The sequence below is a fragment of the Sturnira hondurensis genome, unplaced genomic scaffold, assembly GCF_014824575.4.
Source record: "Sturnira hondurensis isolate 20B ecotype Veracruz unplaced genomic scaffold, ASM1482457v3 Scaffold0021214, whole genome shotgun sequence".
Taxonomy (NCBI): Eukaryota; Metazoa; Chordata; class Mammalia; order Chiroptera; family Phyllostomidae; genus Sturnira; species Sturnira hondurensis.
The window spans coordinates 9,778,700-9,799,306 of NW_028093845.1; the positions used below are offsets into that span (position 1 = coordinate 9,778,700).

Below are 20,607 nucleotides of genomic sequence, written 5' to 3' on the forward strand. Positions count from 1 at the left end.
CCATCACTTTGGGGGTTTAGGGCTTCAACAAATACATTTTGGGGGAACACCAACTCAGTATACAATGAGGATATTTAATTACAAAAAGTGATTGAATTTCAAACCTTTCTGTGGGAGAATCTTTTTGAGTGAATTGGCATTTTGGTCTGTGAAATACTACACATAGCCAGATTGAGTCACCTCTCATGGAAGATCAGCCTTGCTTATTAATCTTTGGGTCACCCATAAATACGAAACAAGATCAATATCATACCATTTTTATAACTCTATTTCCATGAACAAATAAAGACATAATGAATAAAGACATAAGGTGTGAAGGTGTATTTGTGTCTCTGTGCCCGTCCTCAACAAAAAGATCTACGTCACACATATAACAGCAGCTTTTTATGGGAAGGCAGTGTCGTTGTATGCATATATTACCCTGTGTGCTCCTAAACTGTCTTAATATTTTTGTAATGAGCATATATTGCATATTATGTGTGAAATAAAAAAGGATAAAAATGGTTTTAAAATATTCTTGGCCTATTTGGTGCTATGCATTTGAGATCTTGATGTGATAACTGCCTTCACAGATTTCACACACAATGTTCCTTTGCAACTCCCAAGAAATGAAAAGAATAAAAATTTGGCTTAACACATTTCCAATGATATCTCTATTTTTTTCAAAAATCTTACCAGAGTAAGAAAGTAATCTATGGGTATTTGGGAGTGAAAACATATATAAAAAGAAAATAATATAGAAAAAAAGAAAAGCATGGAAAAAGTTGAACTTGTTGTCTTATGAATCATATAAACCCTTCACACACAAAAAATTTATAACCCCAAAAATCAATGGATTTGTAGGCATAAATCTAAAAAACGATGTGACTAAAATCAATAAGGCTATTAAAGTATTTAAATATTTAATTCTTTAAGGATCAAGTGCTAGTCATAAAATAAAATGAAAACATCTGGAAGGCAAAGAGTTTGAAAGATTAAAAACTAAAAAGCAAATGGTTGTGCTTACACTGAGAGACTTCAGCAAATGGATATAAACCCATTTCAAAATAAATACTGAGTTTGTATAATTACAATGAGCCTGAAGATGGGTTTAGCATTAATATATCTCCTGGGAAATTTGGTGAGTCAGAAATATAAAACCAAAGCAAATGGAGGCTATTGAAATATTACTTCCTGTTGCATTGTAGGAGAACAAACATACCGATGACTTGCATGGCCGGTTCCACGTCTGCCGTGGCCTCTTCCAACAATGACAGCAGCTTGGCGGATATCTGGTGCACGGATTCAATGTTGCTAAATAAGCTATCCACATCCAGCCCATCAATCTAAAAAACAAGTACAAACACTGAACAGCAGCTGATGGAGAGAGACACATTGTATTTAGGATGTTTTCCCTTGCTAAACAGTGAGCATTTCATATGACAGCTCAGCTGCTTTTGTCCACCATTTCTGTAAACACCCTTATTTAGGATTTCTAGAGGAAATGTGCAGCTTTTCATGCAAGAAATTGGGATGTGCACCTGTTACCTCTGTCTTTTTCTTTGTTTTAACTCAGTTGTGTGTGTGTGTGTGTGTGTGTGTGTGGAGTGTACATCTACATATTCCTATAAGAACCAGAGTGTGAAGAAGTGAGCCAGCTAATTGGTACCTCCATGAACTGCCCTCTACGAGGGTATGTACCTGTGTATATGGATTTAGAATACTTTACTGCTTACACAGCAGAAGCCAGGTCTTAATCTAGGCAAGTAACTATTTTCAAAGCTGTTTTAAAACCACAGATGTTCTCAAATTGATGACAAGTAGATGTGCTAAGTTGCTTCCTGATTATTTTTAAAAAGAAATATGAATAGGAATCTTCACCAAACATATTCTGCTAATTAAAGATTCATCGTGTTTTGCAACTTCATGCACATGCTCAAAAACCAGTGTAATCATTCCTAGGTCTTATAGCTGGTATTTATAATAATTTACCTATTCATTCACCCATCCGTTTATTAAGTATTTCCTGAGGACATTCTATGTTCCAAGAATTGTAATAGAAGCCAGTCTGTCAGAGGCAGTGGAATGATGGCCAACTATCCTAGGCAATCTAAGTGAGGTGTGGTGATATACATACTTTTACTCAAAAGCTTTTACTCAAAAGCTTTCTCTTGAGTTTAAGTCAGATCTTTCATAATCAAGCAGTGTCCAGTTGGGTCATAACAGATTGGTACAGGCCCCACTGCACTGCAACAGGGCATAGGAGTAGGTACCTCTTCCCCACGGTGTACCATGCATGAGGTCGTTGGAAAAAAAGTCCCCCAAAATCAAATCATGGAGGTGGTTCAAAAGTGAAAAGCAGCGCTCAAAAACCCAAGACAGCAAAATTAGGAATCAGAGGGAGACAAAGTTGAGCTAAGGATCAGAAAACAAGAGGCTGAAAAATTCAGGGAAATTGGCAACAGGAACATAGAGTAAGAGACAGACTCAGAGGAATTCTGAAGATGAGGTCTAACAACTGCAGCTCCTTTCTCACGCTCTCAGCATCAGGCTCACTAGGTGTGCCAGGTCCGTTTAGAGGGGAGAAGGGGGGGCAAGCACTCATCTTTTATCTTGTCCTTTTTGACACTGACCCACCCATCGTTCCCCGTATGGGACATGGATAATATTTTGATAAGGAGATTCTGTTATCAAACATAGAAGCATGACCTTATGTTGCATATTCTTTAAAATTTGGTGACTATGTCAGTTATTTCTTATGCAATATGGTCTGGCTGTATACATTTCTTTGAGCCATTTTGGGAAATTCTTCACCTTTCCATTACCGGTCTTGTTCTAGAAAAACCTTCCAGCCTCATTTGTAATCAGATTCCATGTGATCATATGTAATGGGTTTGTTTCAATGTAGCACAATGCTATACAACTTTTTTCTATTTTTATGTATTCTGAACTTATCGTTATCTCTGTAGTGCATCATTATATTGCAATTATTACTGGCTCTTAGGGTCTTTAATCCAGTATCTCACAAAATGTTCCTTTGTGAAGCAGGCACTTAAACAGGACAAGGTATATGTGGCCCTTCTGCTTGAAATCTATGATATTTAATATTATAAAAACATCTAAAAAGCAGATAACAGTTGTATGGCTCTTTTCTTAATAATTTTAAATGACTCAAATGTTCCATATTTCTGAGTACTACTGATTGAATGAATCATTCTAAGGAATTGCTTTATGCATTGCTTATTAATTAAATTAAAAAGATGTATCTTAGACTAGTGCAAAATATTTTCTAAAAGTTGTGTATGAATCAAATTTTGGTAGATTGAGTTATTTTAGATGTACTATCTACATGTTTCTCAAAATCATCTTTTGAAAAGAATCCTTCTAAAGTCTAAAATTTCAGCCCTAATTTACTTGCTTTGTAAGATAAAAGATTAGATGTAATTCATATGGTGAATTATTTCATTTTGTTGTGAAAAATTGACTCTGAGAAACTGGAAGTGCTTCATACCTACTATTGCATACATCATTCCAACTTCTCTGTGAACTATGAACCATTTTGGAGATGTGGAAACTCAGGCAGAGTGAGGAATGTGCTGTGCTTAAAATTAGGAAGATCAGAAAGGAACCAGAACCGGAACTGACCGTTTAGTGCTATGCCTGAGCACATTACCAGAAAACACTATTAATGTAATACTTTGCCAGCTCTATCTGGATTTTTTTTTTGCTTGTTCCTGAGTGTTCATTAAGTTGTCACTTCTACAATTTATTTCTCAAGGGGGGAATCTTGCATATCTGTCTAATTTAGATTTTAAATTCATCTAGCAAGGAACTAATTCTATATCTACCTATAATCTTAGCTCAATACAACAAACACTATATAATAAAAACATGGCTTTTAATTTCACTTCGGTATGAAAGACAGAAAAGACAAAAACATCAGTTGGTTTAGTTTCCACCTCCAGGATCACCACAGGCCCTGGGGATTCTGCCTCGTAACATGAATTCACATTCAACCGCTGCTGTGCCAGTGAACAAACAAAGGTTTGGTCCAAATAAGCTTTTAAAACTGGTAGATGATTTTATAATTATTGATATGAATACAAAGAATCATTTGTGTACATTTATTAAACATTTACTAGGAAGAGGCAATGGTCTAAGAGTTCAAGTTATGTTTTAAGTGAATTAAAATTTTGTTTTTTTGAAAGAAGATTTAGTCTAAGCATACATTATTCTAAGCAAAGTCAGTATATAATAATTCAAGTGCATAAAACAGAAAATGAAAGGTCAGTGTTTCTGGTGAGAATTTAATTCTTTCCATTTCATGAGCATTCATCACAACTTCTCTTTCATGTAGCAAGTTCCCATTACATATAAATAATTGCTGAACTTACAGTTGTATGCATGCAAAACTTCCCAGGTAAAAATGTCTAAGTAAAGGAAAACATCTATAAACCTTTGCCAATTCAGAGACTGTTGTCATTGCTATAAAATTACTTTGCACCCAACAAGCACCATACCCACGCACTGTTTTCAAAATATCCCTTGCATTTCCCAGCACTCATATCCTAGCCCAAGCTCTTCCCATTTCTCACAAATGCTTTGCCCTCATATTATTTCACAACGTTCTACCCATCCGAAATGGAATGTGGTAATGGTAGTGTTTGTCCATTAGTTTCACACATGTCTCTGACCTGTCTGTTGCATTTTGGGGGGAAACTATTCCCCAGCTCTATGTCATCTAGTGAAACCGTCGGTCATGCTGTCCTGTGCCCTATCCTACTCCCTACAGTGACGAGCAGTATGAGACATAGCTGGCCACACATTTTAGCTTAGAATGGGCAGGTCCCCAAGCAGAGCCAACGATACTCTTCACTGGTTTTTAATACACGGTTGTTGGGAAAGAGAAAGGTCTGGACTGTAAACCCTAATTATGTAAAGCTCATGTCTTCAGAAGTCATCTTTGTGGGAAGCTTGAACGTGACAAAATCAACAGTGAGAAGGAAGCTAAGCCTGTCAGCATCATCTTAGTTTCTGGACTTCCCTTATTCATAGCAAGACATCCTATTACAGAAGTTGATAAAATGCCTTTTTATTTAATCTAGTTTAAATTTTATTTGTTACCTACAAATAATAAAGTACTGTTACACTTTTCCTTATTTCTAGCCAAAAATCTTACTTCCTCTAAGAAACCTTTCCTGCTCCCTGGAAATTAACCTCTCCCTCTTCTGACCTACCATGACTTTGCTTCTGACCTACCAATTACTCACTGAATTGCTTGTATTGAAGAGATATATGTATACACATGAGACATTATTAATTAATCTGTCTTTGTGTAAAAACTGTGAGATCCTCTACCACATTGGTCTTTGTGTATTATTTGAATACCCCACTGTGTCTAATACGGTGCTGGGCCCACATGTAGTTACTCAATAAAATTTTGATAATTTGTAGTGATTGCTATAAATCGTATGGTCTGTTTATGCTGCGGGTAACCATCAATAAAATGCTCCTTGTAATCACTCTACTGGGCTCCAAAAAGCAAGCATGCAGAGATCAAAAGTGGTTTAGAGAAAGAAATCAAAATCACCTAATTTGGTTGTTCAAAATATCACATTAAGGGGGTATTTTATAATTTTCTACTTAATTTTATCTACAAAGACAAACTGTTGTGCTTAGTTTGGCCAACAGTGTATATAGAAAATTTGCTGACAAAGGCCAAACTTTCCCTTTAGTTCACACTTGGGAAACCCTTGTTTATTGTTCTCTGTTTAATGAGCTCTCGGGCACACAGCCTACCTGAGTCACAGGGAGGAGCAACCAGACGTTCTTAGGTGTGCTGTGTACCTCCAACCAGAAACACTTTTAAAAGTGAACACCTTTAAAAGAAGTCTGCGAACAATATTTTTTAATAAACTACTATCATAAAAGTCACTAGTGTTTATTGTAGAAAATTAAAGATGGATAAATAAGAAAGAAAATGTGATGCTCATAATTCTACCACACAGCAATGATCACTGATATTTTGAGATGTGTCCTGAAAAATTGTTTTTCTCTCTCCATGTGTGTATATAAAGAGTTATATGCTTCAAATAATGTTTCAAAATTTAGGTATTTGTTTAAACAGCATAACATGGACATCTTTTCATGTCATTAATCTTCCTCAGTTGCACTGTTTTCAATGTCAACATTATGTAGAAATACTCTACTTAACTACATCTTGGAAGACTAGATAAATTGCCATTTTCACTACTATGAGCAGCTCTCCTGGCTAAAACCTTGTTCACACCTTTGTTTATTTCTGTATGATAAATTTCATAAAGATAATTATTATCAGTGTTTCTTTAGGCTCTCAAAAAGTCTGTCAAGTTATAGCAGCAATTAGAAACATTGTTTTTCTTCCAGTAAACAATTAATTTAAAACCCTCAGCTGGGTATTACTGCTCTGACCTCAACTTGGAAATTTATTGTTAGGCTTCTAATTGACAATCAGAATCTCATGCCCTTAAAGTGCCAGATACAGACACAGGACATACATATGACTTAGAAAACAGAAGAAAATAAATAGCATCATTTTTGACTGCCATGGTGATTTCCACCAACCAAATGCTTCTCTGGAAATTGTTTCTGAAAAAGACTTCAGCGTTTCTATTTGGTGTGGTTTGGCAGTAAATCTAGGTTCAATGTGGGGTCCAATTCTAGACTTTATATAGAATTGATACACAGGAAACCCACCTTGGGTAGCATCTGACTCAGTCTAGCAGAACGTTGATCCATCTACCCCATTCCAGAAGCCAGTTCCATAAGCTGTGGTGGGAGGGAATCCACAGTTCCATTGGGTACTGCTATCTAGAAGGGGTTGATTCCACAGCATTATGAGGCCTGGCTGTGTTCCCTAAATTAGTGTGCTTCTATTGTTCATGCTGACACTGTGGAAGTCCAGTGGCATAAAGACTGTAACTGTAATGAGTAAGGTGAGAGTAGGAGAAAGTTGAACAATTATTTTAAAAAACTGCAAGCAGTGGAGACCCAATGGAAGTATTGAGAGGGAAGCACCAGGACTTTGTCTCACAAGGGAAATGCTTATGAGACGAAAATTGCAGCAAGTGGAAAAGCATGTTGGCAGAAGTTCCTGGCAACCAAAGGCCACAATAATTATCTAATTACTATGGCATTTACTCAGTTGGTTTCTAGACTACAAAGCTTGTCAGAGTAAACTGGCCATTATTTCATCAGGTTTCACAAAACTACTGATTTGTATGTGTGAAAATTCCTACTGTGAAACTAGATTGCGCACTGGCAAATTGAGTCAAACTACAAGTTGAATCAATCTCACTGCTAGACAGCAAGACTTTTAATTAATATTGTGGCTAAATGTCCAAGTTACCTGGTAACTGCCCGGAAATGGTCCAGGCCAGCAGACGTTAATGAGGACAGGCCTATATCACGGCAGAGGTGTCAATCCCTTTAGAAAGTAAGGTTGGGATCCTGGGGCAGGCCTGTGCAAGAGGAAGAGCAGAGCCAACAGGGGTGATTAAAGGCCAGATCAGCAACTGTGGTTAGATTTAGAAGCTCCTGAGGTTGCTGAGAAAGAGGAGTGAGAGGGTGGAGGTCTCTGAACTTTGTTTGATTAATAATTAAAAAGTGAAGTGCTTATATTAATATCCTTGAATAAAAGGTGGATAGTGACCAGGGTCCTGCCTTTGTCTCTCTTCTCCACCCTGACACAAGGACAGGAAGAAAAGAAGTTGCATGGTGGGGGTTGGGGGTGGTGTGCAGGTTCGCTATCCTTTCCTCCTCAGGATCTTATAGGAAATACTCAGAAGACAAATAGTACTGCTAGGAACAGTCCTGTGAGCTGAAGATCCAGTCATTTTGTGATCCTTCAGAAACTCTAAAAAAAAAAAGTAGAAAATAAGCAAGGGATTTGAGGACTGGAACAAGTGAGATTGTAAGAAAAATATACACATTGTTATGTGACCAAGTCAACTAAAAATTGTATTTAAGGTCTCTAGGCTGAACACAATAAACAAAGTAAACATTTACGTGCTCTGATCACTTTAGTGCATGCTGCCTGTGTGTGTGTGTGTGTGTGTGCACATGTGTGTGAGCAGGTGTGTGTGCATGTGTGTGTTGTTCTTTCTTTTTCATGCATTCTTAAACTCAGATCCTATTAAGTGTAAAAAGCAACCAGGCAAAAACCAATCATCTGAATAAATAAAACTCTCAACCTTCAATTATTTTCTTTAAATAGATATCCAAAAAAAACAAGTGGTATTAGAAATTTCTTGCTCAACATTTACCAATTATTTTTTCCACTTTGTAACACATTTTACAAAGTTCTAATTTTTAATAATACAACCAAAGACTAAGAAAGTCTCAGACTCACTAAAAATAATTTTGAAATAATTTTAGGAGAGACTTCTAAAAGAAAAAAAACCACAACATTACTTGAGATAATACATGTAGGGAGAAAAGACAAGTGAGACAAAGGTGTGAAAAGAATGTGATGGGCAGATGTATAATGGTGGCCTGGTGTAAAGCAGGATGTAGGGACACGGCTGTATGGCAGAGCAAACACTCATGAAGTCTATCTGTCATACATGCTGTAGTTTCCAAGAGCTTAGTCATTCTGATACAGGGGTATCTGGGGACATTGTTGGGGAGAGGGGAGGGACCCCAAGCCCATGCAGGAGAGCCCGAGCACCAGGGAAGGAAGGGCTCAAAATGCCAGAGGCCCTGAGACAGTTTCAGAACTGCAGCACGGTGCGTTATAGATTTTCAGACCTCCAGGTAACGGGTAAACAAAACAGCATGTCACGTGACACAGCAGGAGGAAACCTGCACAGAGTTTGCGCAGGTTGAAGAGGTCACAGCGATGTGTGTACAGTGGAAATTAACGTGGCAGCACCGGGAGCGGCACACCTTCTAGTCTAGCCCCACTGGATTGGCTAGAAAGTGGGATGTTTCTGGAGCGCATAGAACTTTGGGGCCAGAGATTTAAGTAGAGGGCAGGCAGAGTCTCACCCCTACTGGGGCCTTTTGCAGTCCTGGACATAGGCTGGCTCGTGCCAAAGCTGAATTCGGCACGCTGGGCTGCACCCAAGGACATGTCCTTACAGAATGAACCTGTGGGGGTCCAGAGACTGTTAGGAAAACAAACCCCTCCCCGGGGTCTTTGTGTACTATGGTTCATCTTGCCTGCCGCAAGGTGTTAGGAACTGTGGCTCTCAGTGCCAGAGCTGGTGAAAAGGAAATGAGCTATTTATTAAAAAGTTACACAGCTTTAGAGTAAAGGTGGAATGTCCCTGTTAAAATCCCAATGTCCCTTTAAAACACCCACAAACACACACAGTACTGCCTCCCCTTGTCCAATCTCAGGAAAAGAAATAGAAGTCTGTAGCTTGGCTAGACTCCCAGTTTCTCCCAATAACTACTCGGCTGAGCAGGTCTCCCCACAGTTCCCAGCACCATCAGCTGTGTCGCCCTGATTTCTAGTTCTTGATCCAAGACCACGTGGCACCTCCGCATGGCCCACCAGCAAGAGTCCTTTCACTCCTTTCCTTCCCACATGGTCTCACATTGTCCCCGTCCCAAGTCCTGCTTTGTCTCCATTATCCCTCATCCCACATGGGGGGCCACCTTTAGTTTAAATCCCAGCCTGGAACCTCCTCCATAACCCCCTTTTCCAGCTCCTCCCACAGTCAGTCCAGGCAGGTGTGGCTCTGTGTCGTGGAGCAAACCATTCCCAAGCTCTGGTGCTCGCACTAAGGGGAGCTGCCTCCCAGTTACATCAGGGGTCAAAGTCACTCCCATCTCTCTAGCTAGACTTGTTGATACGCAAAATAACTGTTTTTGCATATAGATATGAAGACTAGTCTGCTGTTGCTGATATGCAAAATAACCCTCAATGGCCTTGCTCCATAAGTCCCTATCCCCTAGCCAGACTTGTGGGGATAGGGACATCCTATATTCCCAGGCACCCCAAGTTCTGGACCCCATTACAAATCTCCCCTTTGGGGAGTCCTGGGGCCTCCCAGCCTACACCCTGTTACAATGTGCCCTTGGCAACAGCCCACAGGGTGCTGTGGTTCCACACTGCACGGATGGTCCCAGACTTTACCCTTTCACTTCCTCTGAGATCAGCTCTTGGATGCAGGGGACAGACTGCTTGCCTGCCCTGGAGGGTTGTGGGGGACCAGCAGACTCGGAGGCTGGGCCACACAGATGGAGCCCCTGCATGACCTGCCACAATGATCTGCGATGGCCCCAAGTCCCAACATGGGAAGTTGCAGGGAGGAAATCGCAGTGCTGGCTCCACAAGTGTGCACTCCAGGGAGGGACCTGAAGCTGGAGCGCCATCCGTGTAGCAGCCTTGGGCTCCAGAAGGACAGATAAGGATGGAGCGGGGTTGGTGGATGCTGCCTCTGGTTCTGGGCACGACTGGGTTCTTTCTGTGTTTTGTGGGAAGAGATTGGCTTGGAGTCAAGGAGTCCCCTGTTCTTCCAAATTGGGCCTTTTTTTCTTCCCCTTCAATCTTTGTTTTCCCTCTTCAATGCCTGTGTTTGGTGGTGGGCAGCCAAATATCATTCTGCTCAGTAACAATTCCACTATTTGCATTCCCACACCTTCTCCCTCAGGCATCTCACTTATTTTTGGCATTTTGATCACCATATCTAGATTAATCATGACAGGGCTTAAAATTTCCACTGGTTTTCCATCCCCAGCACTCAAAGTTGGTACTTTCATCAGGGTGTTCTCCACGGCCTTAGCTCTCACACTGACCTTGCCCTGTCTCCAGCAACTTGGATATCCTATCCTGTTTCCTTCCTCAGGCGATCTCCCTGGAATCCAATAATGAGAGTAAAAATACAACAGAAGGTTAAAATCAAATACCCCCTGCCTCCATTTTACCTGGAGTGTCAATTTCTTAAGTTATCAGATTCCACAGTGAGTACGAGATGGTTTGCTATATGCAGAACCTGAAACGGCAAATCTCAGGGAACTGTGTTAAAATCACCAATGTGGGCCTCATGCCTGAGAAACTTAAAGGAAAATGGGGGCTAACTTGGGACCAACTTGCACTCCCTCAGGCTTTCGGGGCAAATGATGCATGGATCCCCTTGGATCAGATGTGGTCCTTAAGAGGGAGTGGGCTTGGGTAAGCTCATCCCTGATTTTGCCTTCAGCACTGAAGGGCAGAATGTGGAGGTAAGCCCTGATGTCTAGGAGCTGAGCAGAGAATTGCAAGCCACCATCTGGAATACAGATATAGTCTGGATCAAGTAACTTCAGGAGGGGATGCCCCACCCCTCAACTGGTCTCCTTAGCCCCATCACCACTGTCACAGAAATTTAAACACACACCCCAGGGAAGCACCCATAAGAGAGTTACACTATTCCATTTGGAAGGCCCACAGAATGTAAAGCCAGCCTATGATGGACAAAGTCCAAGTGGACCTACCCTCTCCCTCAACTTGCCTCCCATCCATCCTTCCAAGGGTCAGAAGCTGGCTGGTGACCTGGTTTCTGGGAATGAGGAAGGGTAGCATCAGGGAGAGAGACAGGAAGAAACCACCCACACTCCCTCCCCCCACAGCAGGTTTCCTGGTGAAGCTGGCCTGACCGGAGGGAGAGTTGATGCCAAAATCAGAGTAGAAATCAATATCTCGGACTGACATTCTCAATTTCTGAAATGAGACTGTTTTGTAAGAGAAAAAAAGTCATGGCCTGCCAGAGTTTTCATTCAGAGGCCGGAGAGTATTTTCCCACCACTAAGTTTAGTTATGCTCCTGAAAGCATTGCGTCACACTCCGAATCCTGAGGACCACACAGACAAAGGAAGGAAGCAACGTGAGTGTTGATTTTAGAAAGCGGAGCCCGTCCCCACCACATTTTTGAATTGCTAGTAATTTCTCACTTTCCTCCCTCGTGAGAAACTGTCCCTTGGTTAGAAACCCAAGGTGTCCAGCCCAGTGTCCCTAAGCCACCTGATTTCCAGAACACACTCAAACTTCAGCGGAGTTTGAATTTCACAGGCTATGCCCAGAATGTTGGAAAAGGTATGAGTCCTGCAGAGGGGGAAGGTCCTTGCATCCCTTATATTAACAGCATCACCAAATTCTGGACTCCAAATCTCAGGGTCACTCCTCTGTAATGTAATTATACATGTAAGGTTACTCCTCTGTCACCCTGACCTCAGATGCCGATAGTTTAACTACACCAGTTTCAACATTCGGTGAGCCATTTTTGTTGCTCCATGAAAACTCCATTCATTTGTACTTTGTGCCTCTGAGAGAGCTTTTAAACTCATCTTCATTCCCTATTCCCCATATTAGCTTACCTAACACTTTCAGTTTTCCAAAAAGGGAAGTTGAATGGGATTTGCAACCCAATGATAACTTCCCCTCCTTTAAAACATTCAGTTCCTCCCAGTTGCTGACAGAAAAGACCCCAGACTCCTCACACTGACAGTGCTGTCTGGTCAAGACCTTGTTTCACTCCAATTATTTTTATTCTTATGAGAACCACCTGCACCAATCTAAAGCAATGGCTTGTTCTTGGACTTGCCACACACTGGCTCACTTGCGCCATTGGCTCCTGTGTCCTCTGCTCAGCACTGCTGCCCTGAGTCGGCCTTCCCCTAACCAGGGTTTCCCAGGGGCAAGCCTGTCCCTTCTTCTGGACTTCCCAGACTGCTTACCTACCTGAGCCATCCATAAACAGTCAGTAGTTATTTCTGCTCATGTCCCAGACACTGGAGATACAGCAGTGAGGAAATTAGACAAAACTCTGTTTCATAAAGGAGACAAGTAACTAAAATAAATAAGCAAAATATATAGCATGCAAATATAGGATGAAAGGTGATAGGGACAAAATCCAGCAGGGAAGGGGGAGGGGAGATATGGGGGAAGCTGCAGGATGGGGGCCTCACCACATCCCCTCGGTACTAAACATTCCTGTGCACAGCCAAGGCCTGCCCTGCACGCAGGTTTGGTTCTCTCCTTAAAGGCATCTGTGACCACAGACGCCTACTACTCTGTCTACACGCAGGGCAGTCTAGAGTGTCAGGGATGAATGCTTCCGGGAGCCCCCCTCAATCAATGTCTAGTGGGAGCTGGTGGATGAGTGCCCCTCACGTGAGGTGTATCTGTACAGAGTCCTAGGGCTCCCAGTGGGATATCAGCTTCATTTGGTCACAGGGGTAATCTGCTCGTGAATGTACCCCCGCTTGTCTTCCTTTCTTTCTCTCTTACTTCCCCATTTCTTTACTAATGTTCCAAGGGATCATCTTCTAAAAAACTGACTTGCTTGTAAATGCTTCTATCTGAATCTGTTTACAACTCGGTATGAGAGAGAGTGAGGTGGTCAAGGAACGTTTAACTGAGTAAAAGTTTGAAGGAGGTGAAGGAACAAGCTGTGACGTTATCTTAGGGAAGAACGGTCAAGGTGAAAAAAAAAAAACATCAAGAGCAAAGTTCTTGAAACAGCAGTGTTCTTGGCTTGTTCTCAAAAGACTGAGAGGCCAGAATGCAAAAATGGGTGATCTTGAAGAGAATGGGAGACTGCTCATGCTGGACCTCACAGATCATCGTAAGGATGCTAGGTTTTAGTCAGAGCAAGATGAGAAGCCGTTGGAAGGCACTGAGTAGAAGAGGGACATGATCTGGTGGACACATATGTTTCAATCACTCTGGTTTTTTTGGTTGAGACAAGGGTGGGAGAAAAGAGATGGGTCATGGGGCAGGTGCAATAACCTAGGTGGTTACTGATGGCTTCTTGCATCAGAGTAGCAGTAATAAAGGAAGCTAACAGTGGTCTCATTATGGATCAACTGTGCAGGCAGAGCTAATAGAATTTGCTGAAGTAAGAAAGAATGCAAGGGCAGCAAATTTTAAGCAGGAAATTAGGAGCTCAGTTGAGGACATGCTAAAGTTGAGAGGACTTAAGGACAACCAAATAAAGATTAGAGTGGAAAATTGGATATAAGTAAAGCAGGATTTCAGGGAAAATGTCTAGACTGGATATAAAAACAATTTAACTATTAACACATGGATAGAAATTAAAGGCATGAAAGCTGATCAGATTCTCAACAGAATGAATATAGATGAAAGGGAGAAGAGGGCCACAGACTGATCCCTGATCTACTTGAGTGTTTAGACATGAGGATCAGCCAGCACAGGAGGCTGAGAAGGAGCAGCTGGAGTAGTAGGATGGAGACCGGGGGACGTGGAGTCATGAAAGATGGAAAAGAAAGTTATTCTTTCAAGTGCCATTAACAGGTCAGGAAAGTGAGTGCCTTCTTCTGCTAATGTTTGAAGTAATTGTTCGCTGCATAACTGATTAGCATAACTAATCACCAGCTGCCTTCTGTCACCATCATTTTTAACATTGCCTTGAAATATATATTTGATTGTTATTTGGATTTTATGTGTTTATGTGTCATTTTCTTGACCAGATTATAAACCATTCTAAGGAAGGACCATGACATAAATTTCCTTGATTCCCACACAGAACTCAGCAGAGGCATTCATTGTGTAGAGCAGACACTTGACAAATATTTAATCCTTTAATTTGGATATTCAACTGAAATATCACATGAAACACTGCCTTGTCAGTCTCTCTGGAAGTGATCTGTCCCTTCTGTGAACTCTAGTTGCACTTATTTTCTGCACTTAACAATACTCCTTTGCATTACAAGTTATCTTTTCATAACTCTGAGCCTTGTCACCTTTAACTAGGGATTCAGAATCTTTGGTGGCAAGGAATGAGTTTTGTATATTTTTTAAGATTTTATTTATTTATCTTTAGAGGGGAAGGGAAGGAGAGAGGGAGAGAAACATCAGTGTGTGTATGGTTGCCTCTCGTGAGTCCCCTGCTGGGAACTGGCCTGCAACCCAGGTATGTGCCCTGACTGGGAATCGAACCTTGACCGTTTGGCTCGCAGGCCCACACTCAATCCACTGAGCTACACCAGCCAGGGCAGTTTTGTATGTTTTTACATGAAACTCACTTTCACTAAAATGGCCAAGAATGAATCAATTAACTCATGTAATTTTCAACCTTGTCCATATTTAAAGTGCCTTAACTAAGTGATTATTAATAAATATCTGTGCCCCCACCACGTGCTTCCTTTCTGACCCAGTGTGTACTCTCCGTAGTCTGAGATTTGGGCAGCGCACCGGCACGCACAGCTATGTTGCTCTGTGCTGGAGCCCAGCTGTCACCCCACTAGAGAGGTTTATGGAGTTATCACAACAATCGCAGACACTGAAACTGGTTGTTCATCTTCATGAATGAAAGCAAATTAAAGCAGTGGTTTATGCATCTCAGTTCCAAGAAGGAGGTGATGAGCCAAAGACTGTGTGACCTGGGCTATAGGGATGCCGTTCCTGGATATTAAAATAAGATTCATGTATCACATTCCTCTTGTTCAGTTCTGGGCACACTGACTCCTGTAACTGAACTAAAAAATGCATTAATTTATCTCCTCATTTGGCCCAGCAGGCTTTGATCTGGACTACAGGTTATAAAAATTAGAGAAAACTGAAGTTGTCCTAAAATGGAGCTTATGGGGGTCTTATAAAAGGAATAACATGGAGAAAAGTTTCCATTGTAAAACTTCAATTCAAAAAATGATAAAAAGGAATCCCTTAATTTTTAGGTGAAGCTTTCTAAACAAGCAAAATAAGAGACTGCTAGTAATAAACAGAACTTTCCTATGATAGAATATCGATGTGTCACTTCCATACCCAACTAAATGTGAATCTAATTTGACAGCAAACATGTCTTCTAGCACGACAGAACAGAAAGGTCCTCCCAGGGGACATGGGAATGGGAATGAAGAGCAATGATATGGTGTCAGAACTTAACACAGAGGTTAGTTAGAAGTTATATATCGTGATTGGCAGTACCACTACTTCTGTGTTTTTTTATTTTTTTTTTAATATTTTATTTATTTATTTTTTAGAGAGAGGGGAAGGGAAGGAGAAAGACTGGGAGAGAAACATCAGTGTGTGGTTGCCTCTCATGTGTCCCCCACTGGGGACCTGGCCTGCAACCCAGGCATGTGCCCTGACTGGGAATCGAACCAGTAGCCCTTTACTTCACAGGCCTGTGCTCAATCCACTGAGCTACACCAGCCAGGGCTGATTTTTATTTTTAAATTTAACATTTTGCAGCTAAAATTTCTAACCCATAAGAACTACCCTTATTGATAAATTCTAAAAAGTAAAGAAAACTTCACTGAGATTTTTTCCTGACTTTTCTAATGTGATTTTGAGTATCTGAATTTATCACAAAAGAATAATGACCAGATTATGCAATATATTCTAGGATTCCTCATAGGAAGTGAAAATTAAGACTTTGATTTAAAAAGACAATCAAACATGGAGTTCTAACTTGGCATGTGATCATGAGATTCTCCATTGTGATGTGATCTTATTAACCATGAAAATTATAAGTTTTAAAGATTGAAGAATGTATGTATATATACACACGCAAATTTTTTTTAATTTTTTTAACTTTTGTTCAAGTACAGTTTTCTTTCTTGTATTCCCAGCCCTGCCCCCACCCAGTGCTCCCCACCTCCCTCCCATCTCCGCCCCCCACCTTAGTTATTGTCCATATGTCCTTCATACTTATTCATGTGAGTCCATCCCCTTTTCCCCTGTGATTCTCTCCCCTCTACCCTCTGGACCCTGTCAGCATGTTCTGTATTTCAGTGTCTTTGATTACATTTTGCTTGCTTGTTTGTTTTGTTGTTTAGATTCCTGTTAAAGGTGATATCATATGGTATTTGTCTTTCACTGCCTGGCTTATTTCACTCAGCATAATGCTTTCCAGTTCCATCCATGATGTTGCAAAGGGTACGAGCTCCTTCTTCCTTTCTGCAGCATAGAATTCCATTGTGTAAATGTACCAAAGTTTTTTGATCCAGTCATTGACCAATGGGCATTTAGGTTGCTTCCAACTTTTGGCTATTGTAAATTGTGCTGCTATGCACATTGGGGTGCATAGGTTCTTTGGGATTGGTGTTTTAGGGTTCTTAGGATACAATCCCAGCAGTGGAATTGCTGGGTCAAAAGGCAAGTCCAATTTTAGTTTTCTGAGAAAATTCCATACTGTTTTCCATAATGGTTGTACCAGTCTGCAATCCCACCAACAGTGGACCAGAGTCCCCTTTTCCCCACACCCTCTCCAACATTTGTTGTTTATTTCTTTGTTTATGATAGCCATTCTGACTGGTGTAAAGTGGTATCTCATTGTGGTTTTAATTTGCATCTCTCTGATAGCTAGTGATATTAAGCATCTTTTCATGTGTCTCTGGATCCTCTGTATGTCCTCCTTGGCGAAGTGTCTGTTCAAGTCCTTTGCCCATTTTTTAATTGGGTTGCTCGTCTTCTTTGAGTAGAGTCGTGTGAGTTCTTTGTGTATTTTGGAGATTAAACCTTTGTCTGAGGTGTCATTGGCAAATATGTTTTCCCAAACTGTTGCTTCTCTTTTAATCTTGATACTGTTTTCCTTGGCCATGCAGAAGCTTTTAAGTTTGATGAGATCCCATTCGTTTATTCTTTCCGTTATGTTCCTTGTTCTAGGGGACGTATCAGTAAAAATATTGCTGCGTGGACTATCTGAGGTTTTCCTGCCAATGCTTTCCTCTAGGACTTTAATGGTTTCCCGGCTTATATTTAAGTCTTTTATCCACCTTGAATTTATTTTGGTGTATGGATACACACACAAATATTTAAATCAAACTTCCAGCAGAAGCTGCCCAGAAAATCGGAAAGCAGGGTACAGACAGGACTTTTTGGTCACTATGTTAAATAAAAATCTGAGAAATCAAAGCATTCCTGCCCACTAACATTGAGAAGTGGTAAACAAAAAATGACTCAGAAGAGATGCACTCGGGTAACGGTATTAGCAGATGCTATGGTGATGACTGTATGTATGGCTTTTGCTTTCATATTGTCGCCCTGGCCATGCTCTCTGCACTCATGAACTTTGTGAAGTCCTATGACTAAGGAGTCTGATCTCCGGAACTGCTGGACTCTCGGGGGAAGAGACTAGACTAAGTAGAAGGTGAAGTAGACCCAGGACTCAGTTGACTTTTTCCTGGTTTGTTTTAGAGTCTACAAAGATTTCCGATATTCCATGAACACCGTGAGAAAGAGCCAAAATATACAGGAGATTATCACGCACTGTTACTTCTAAACAACCTAATGGGCATCTTTATACTAGAAACATTGTGTTTACCTCTCAGAGATCACAATAAGAAGAGAATTAATTAGAAAATTTCAGAGAGTAAACAAGGTAAAACATCAGAGGAAGTGTTTTTATCCTTATATTTAAAAATCGTATGTGTATTTAAAAGCATAATTTTGTTAATGAGAGAAACAAAGGGAGATAGAGAAAATAGGGCCTTATATTTTTATTTAAACTTTTTATTTTGAAATAGTTGTAAATCAACATGCACTTTTTGCCCAGTTTCCCCTCGTTGCAGTATTTTACACAAGTATAATATGTGTGCATTGCACTTTGATGTGGTAGTGTAGAGTGTATCTTGAATAGAGTATGGCAACTGTTTGCATAAAAATATAAACATGTCTGTGAGAAGCATCTAGATGCCACTTGGGTCAGGGCAATTTCATGGAGGACACAGGACTGTAGAAAGTTGTGGACTTTAAGAAAGTTATGGTCAGTAAACCAAAGTGGAATATGTCTGAGGCCCAGAATACAATCTGAAAATTTTACAAGTTAACAGAGACATGAAAAATAACTGAGTGATTCTATGAGACCAGAATTACCCTTATAGCAAAACCAGAGAAAGATATTAAAAGAAAAGAAAACTATATCAACACTCTCATCTCTCATCAACATCTCTCAAAACTGATGTAAAAATCCTCAATAAATATAAGCAAATCTAATACAACAATGTGTAAAAGTAATTATACAACTTGACCAAGTGTGTTTTACTGAGGTATGTAAGTCTATTCAACATCCAAAAATCAATTAATGTAATTTACCTCATCAACAGACTAAAATGGAAAAGTCACATGGTCACATTAATAGATGCAGAAAAAGCATTTGCAAAATCCAACACTCATTCATGATAAAAAACTCTCAATAAACTAGGGATTGAGTGGAACCTTCTCGTCTTGATGAAGAATAGCTATGGAAAACCTTCAGCTAACATAATACTTAATAGTGAGAAACTTGAAGCTTTCTCATAAAATTGAGTACAAGGATATCCTGTCTCCTACCCCTTTTCAACACTGTAATGGAGGTTCTTTACAGTAAGACAAGAAAGGGAAATAAAAGTATATAGATTGGAAATATAATTGTCTTTGCAGGTGACATGATTGTCTATGTAAAAAATGGAATTATTGGTAGCCAGGTGGCTCAGCTGATTTGAGCATCATCTCCTGCACCAAGAATAAGGTCACAGGTTTGATTCCCAGTCAGTGCACATCCTTAGGTTATGTGTTTGATTCCCATTTAGGATGAATACAGGAGGCAACCAACGGATGTCTCACTTTCTCTCTCTCTTTCTCTCACTCTTTCCCTTCTGCTCTCTCTAAAACCAATAAACATACCCTCAGATGAGAATTACAAAAACTGAATCAACAACAAATCTCCTAGAACTAGTAAGTAATTATGCTAAGGTTGCAGAATACAAGGTTAATATACAAAATTCAATCTTTTATATACCAACAATGAATAGGTGGAATTTGAAATTAAAAACAATATCATTTGCGTTAATACAGCCCCCAAAGTGAAATACTTAAGTAAAAATCTAACCAAATATGTAGAAGACCAATTGAGGGAAACTGCAAAAATATGATGAAAGAAACCAAAGAGAAACTAAAAAAATAGAAAGAGATTCTATGTTCATGGATAGGAAGACACAATATTGTTAAGATGGCAGTTCTTCACAACTTGAAGAACCATTGTTTCATTGCAATCGCAATCAAAATCTCCACAAATTATTTTCTGAATTTTGACAAACTGATTCTAAAGTCTGTAGGAAGGGGCAAAGGACTCATAAGAGCCAACACAATATTGAAAGGGGAAAACAGAGTTGGAAAATTATCATTACTTGAATTCAAGACTTACTACACATTTAATCACAATAGTATGGTATTGGTGAAAGAATAGACAAATACACCAGTGGAACAGAACAAAGAGTCCAAAATCGACCTACACAGTCCACTGAAAAAAAGCAAAGACAATAAATGGAGCAATAAATCTTCACAATAAATATTGCAGGAACAACAGGCATTCACACGCAAAAAAAACAACAACTCTAGATACAGACCTAACACACTTCACAAAACTTAACTCATAAGAAATCACAGAAGTAAACATAAAATGCAAAACTGTAAAAAATTCTAGAAGATAGCAAAGAGGAAGACCTAGATGACCCTGGGTACAGCAATGACTTTCTTCACACAACACCAAAGGCATAATGCTTTAATAAATGATTAATAACTAGGACTTTATTAAAAGTAGAAACTTCCCTATGAAAGACTCTGTCAAGAGAATGAGAATACAAGGCACAGACTGGGGGAAAATATTTGCAAAATATACATCTGATAAAGGACTGTTATCCAAAGAAATCTTAAAGTTC

At 40.0% G+C, this 20,607-nt stretch overlaps 1 protein-coding gene across 1 annotated transcript in view; it reads right to left on the minus strand.

Moving 5' to 3' along the window:
- Positions 1-20,607, minus strand: part of ARHGEF38 (Rho guanine nucleotide exchange factor 38) — a 136,515-nt gene that overhangs the window by 60,543 nt on the left and 55,365 nt on the right. Inside the window, exon 3 of the mRNA XM_037031911.1 lies at positions 1,202-1,325. Coding sequence (XP_036887806.1) covers positions 1,202-1,325 — 124 coding nt within the window. The remainder of the gene's footprint in view (positions 1-1,201; positions 1,326-20,607) is intronic.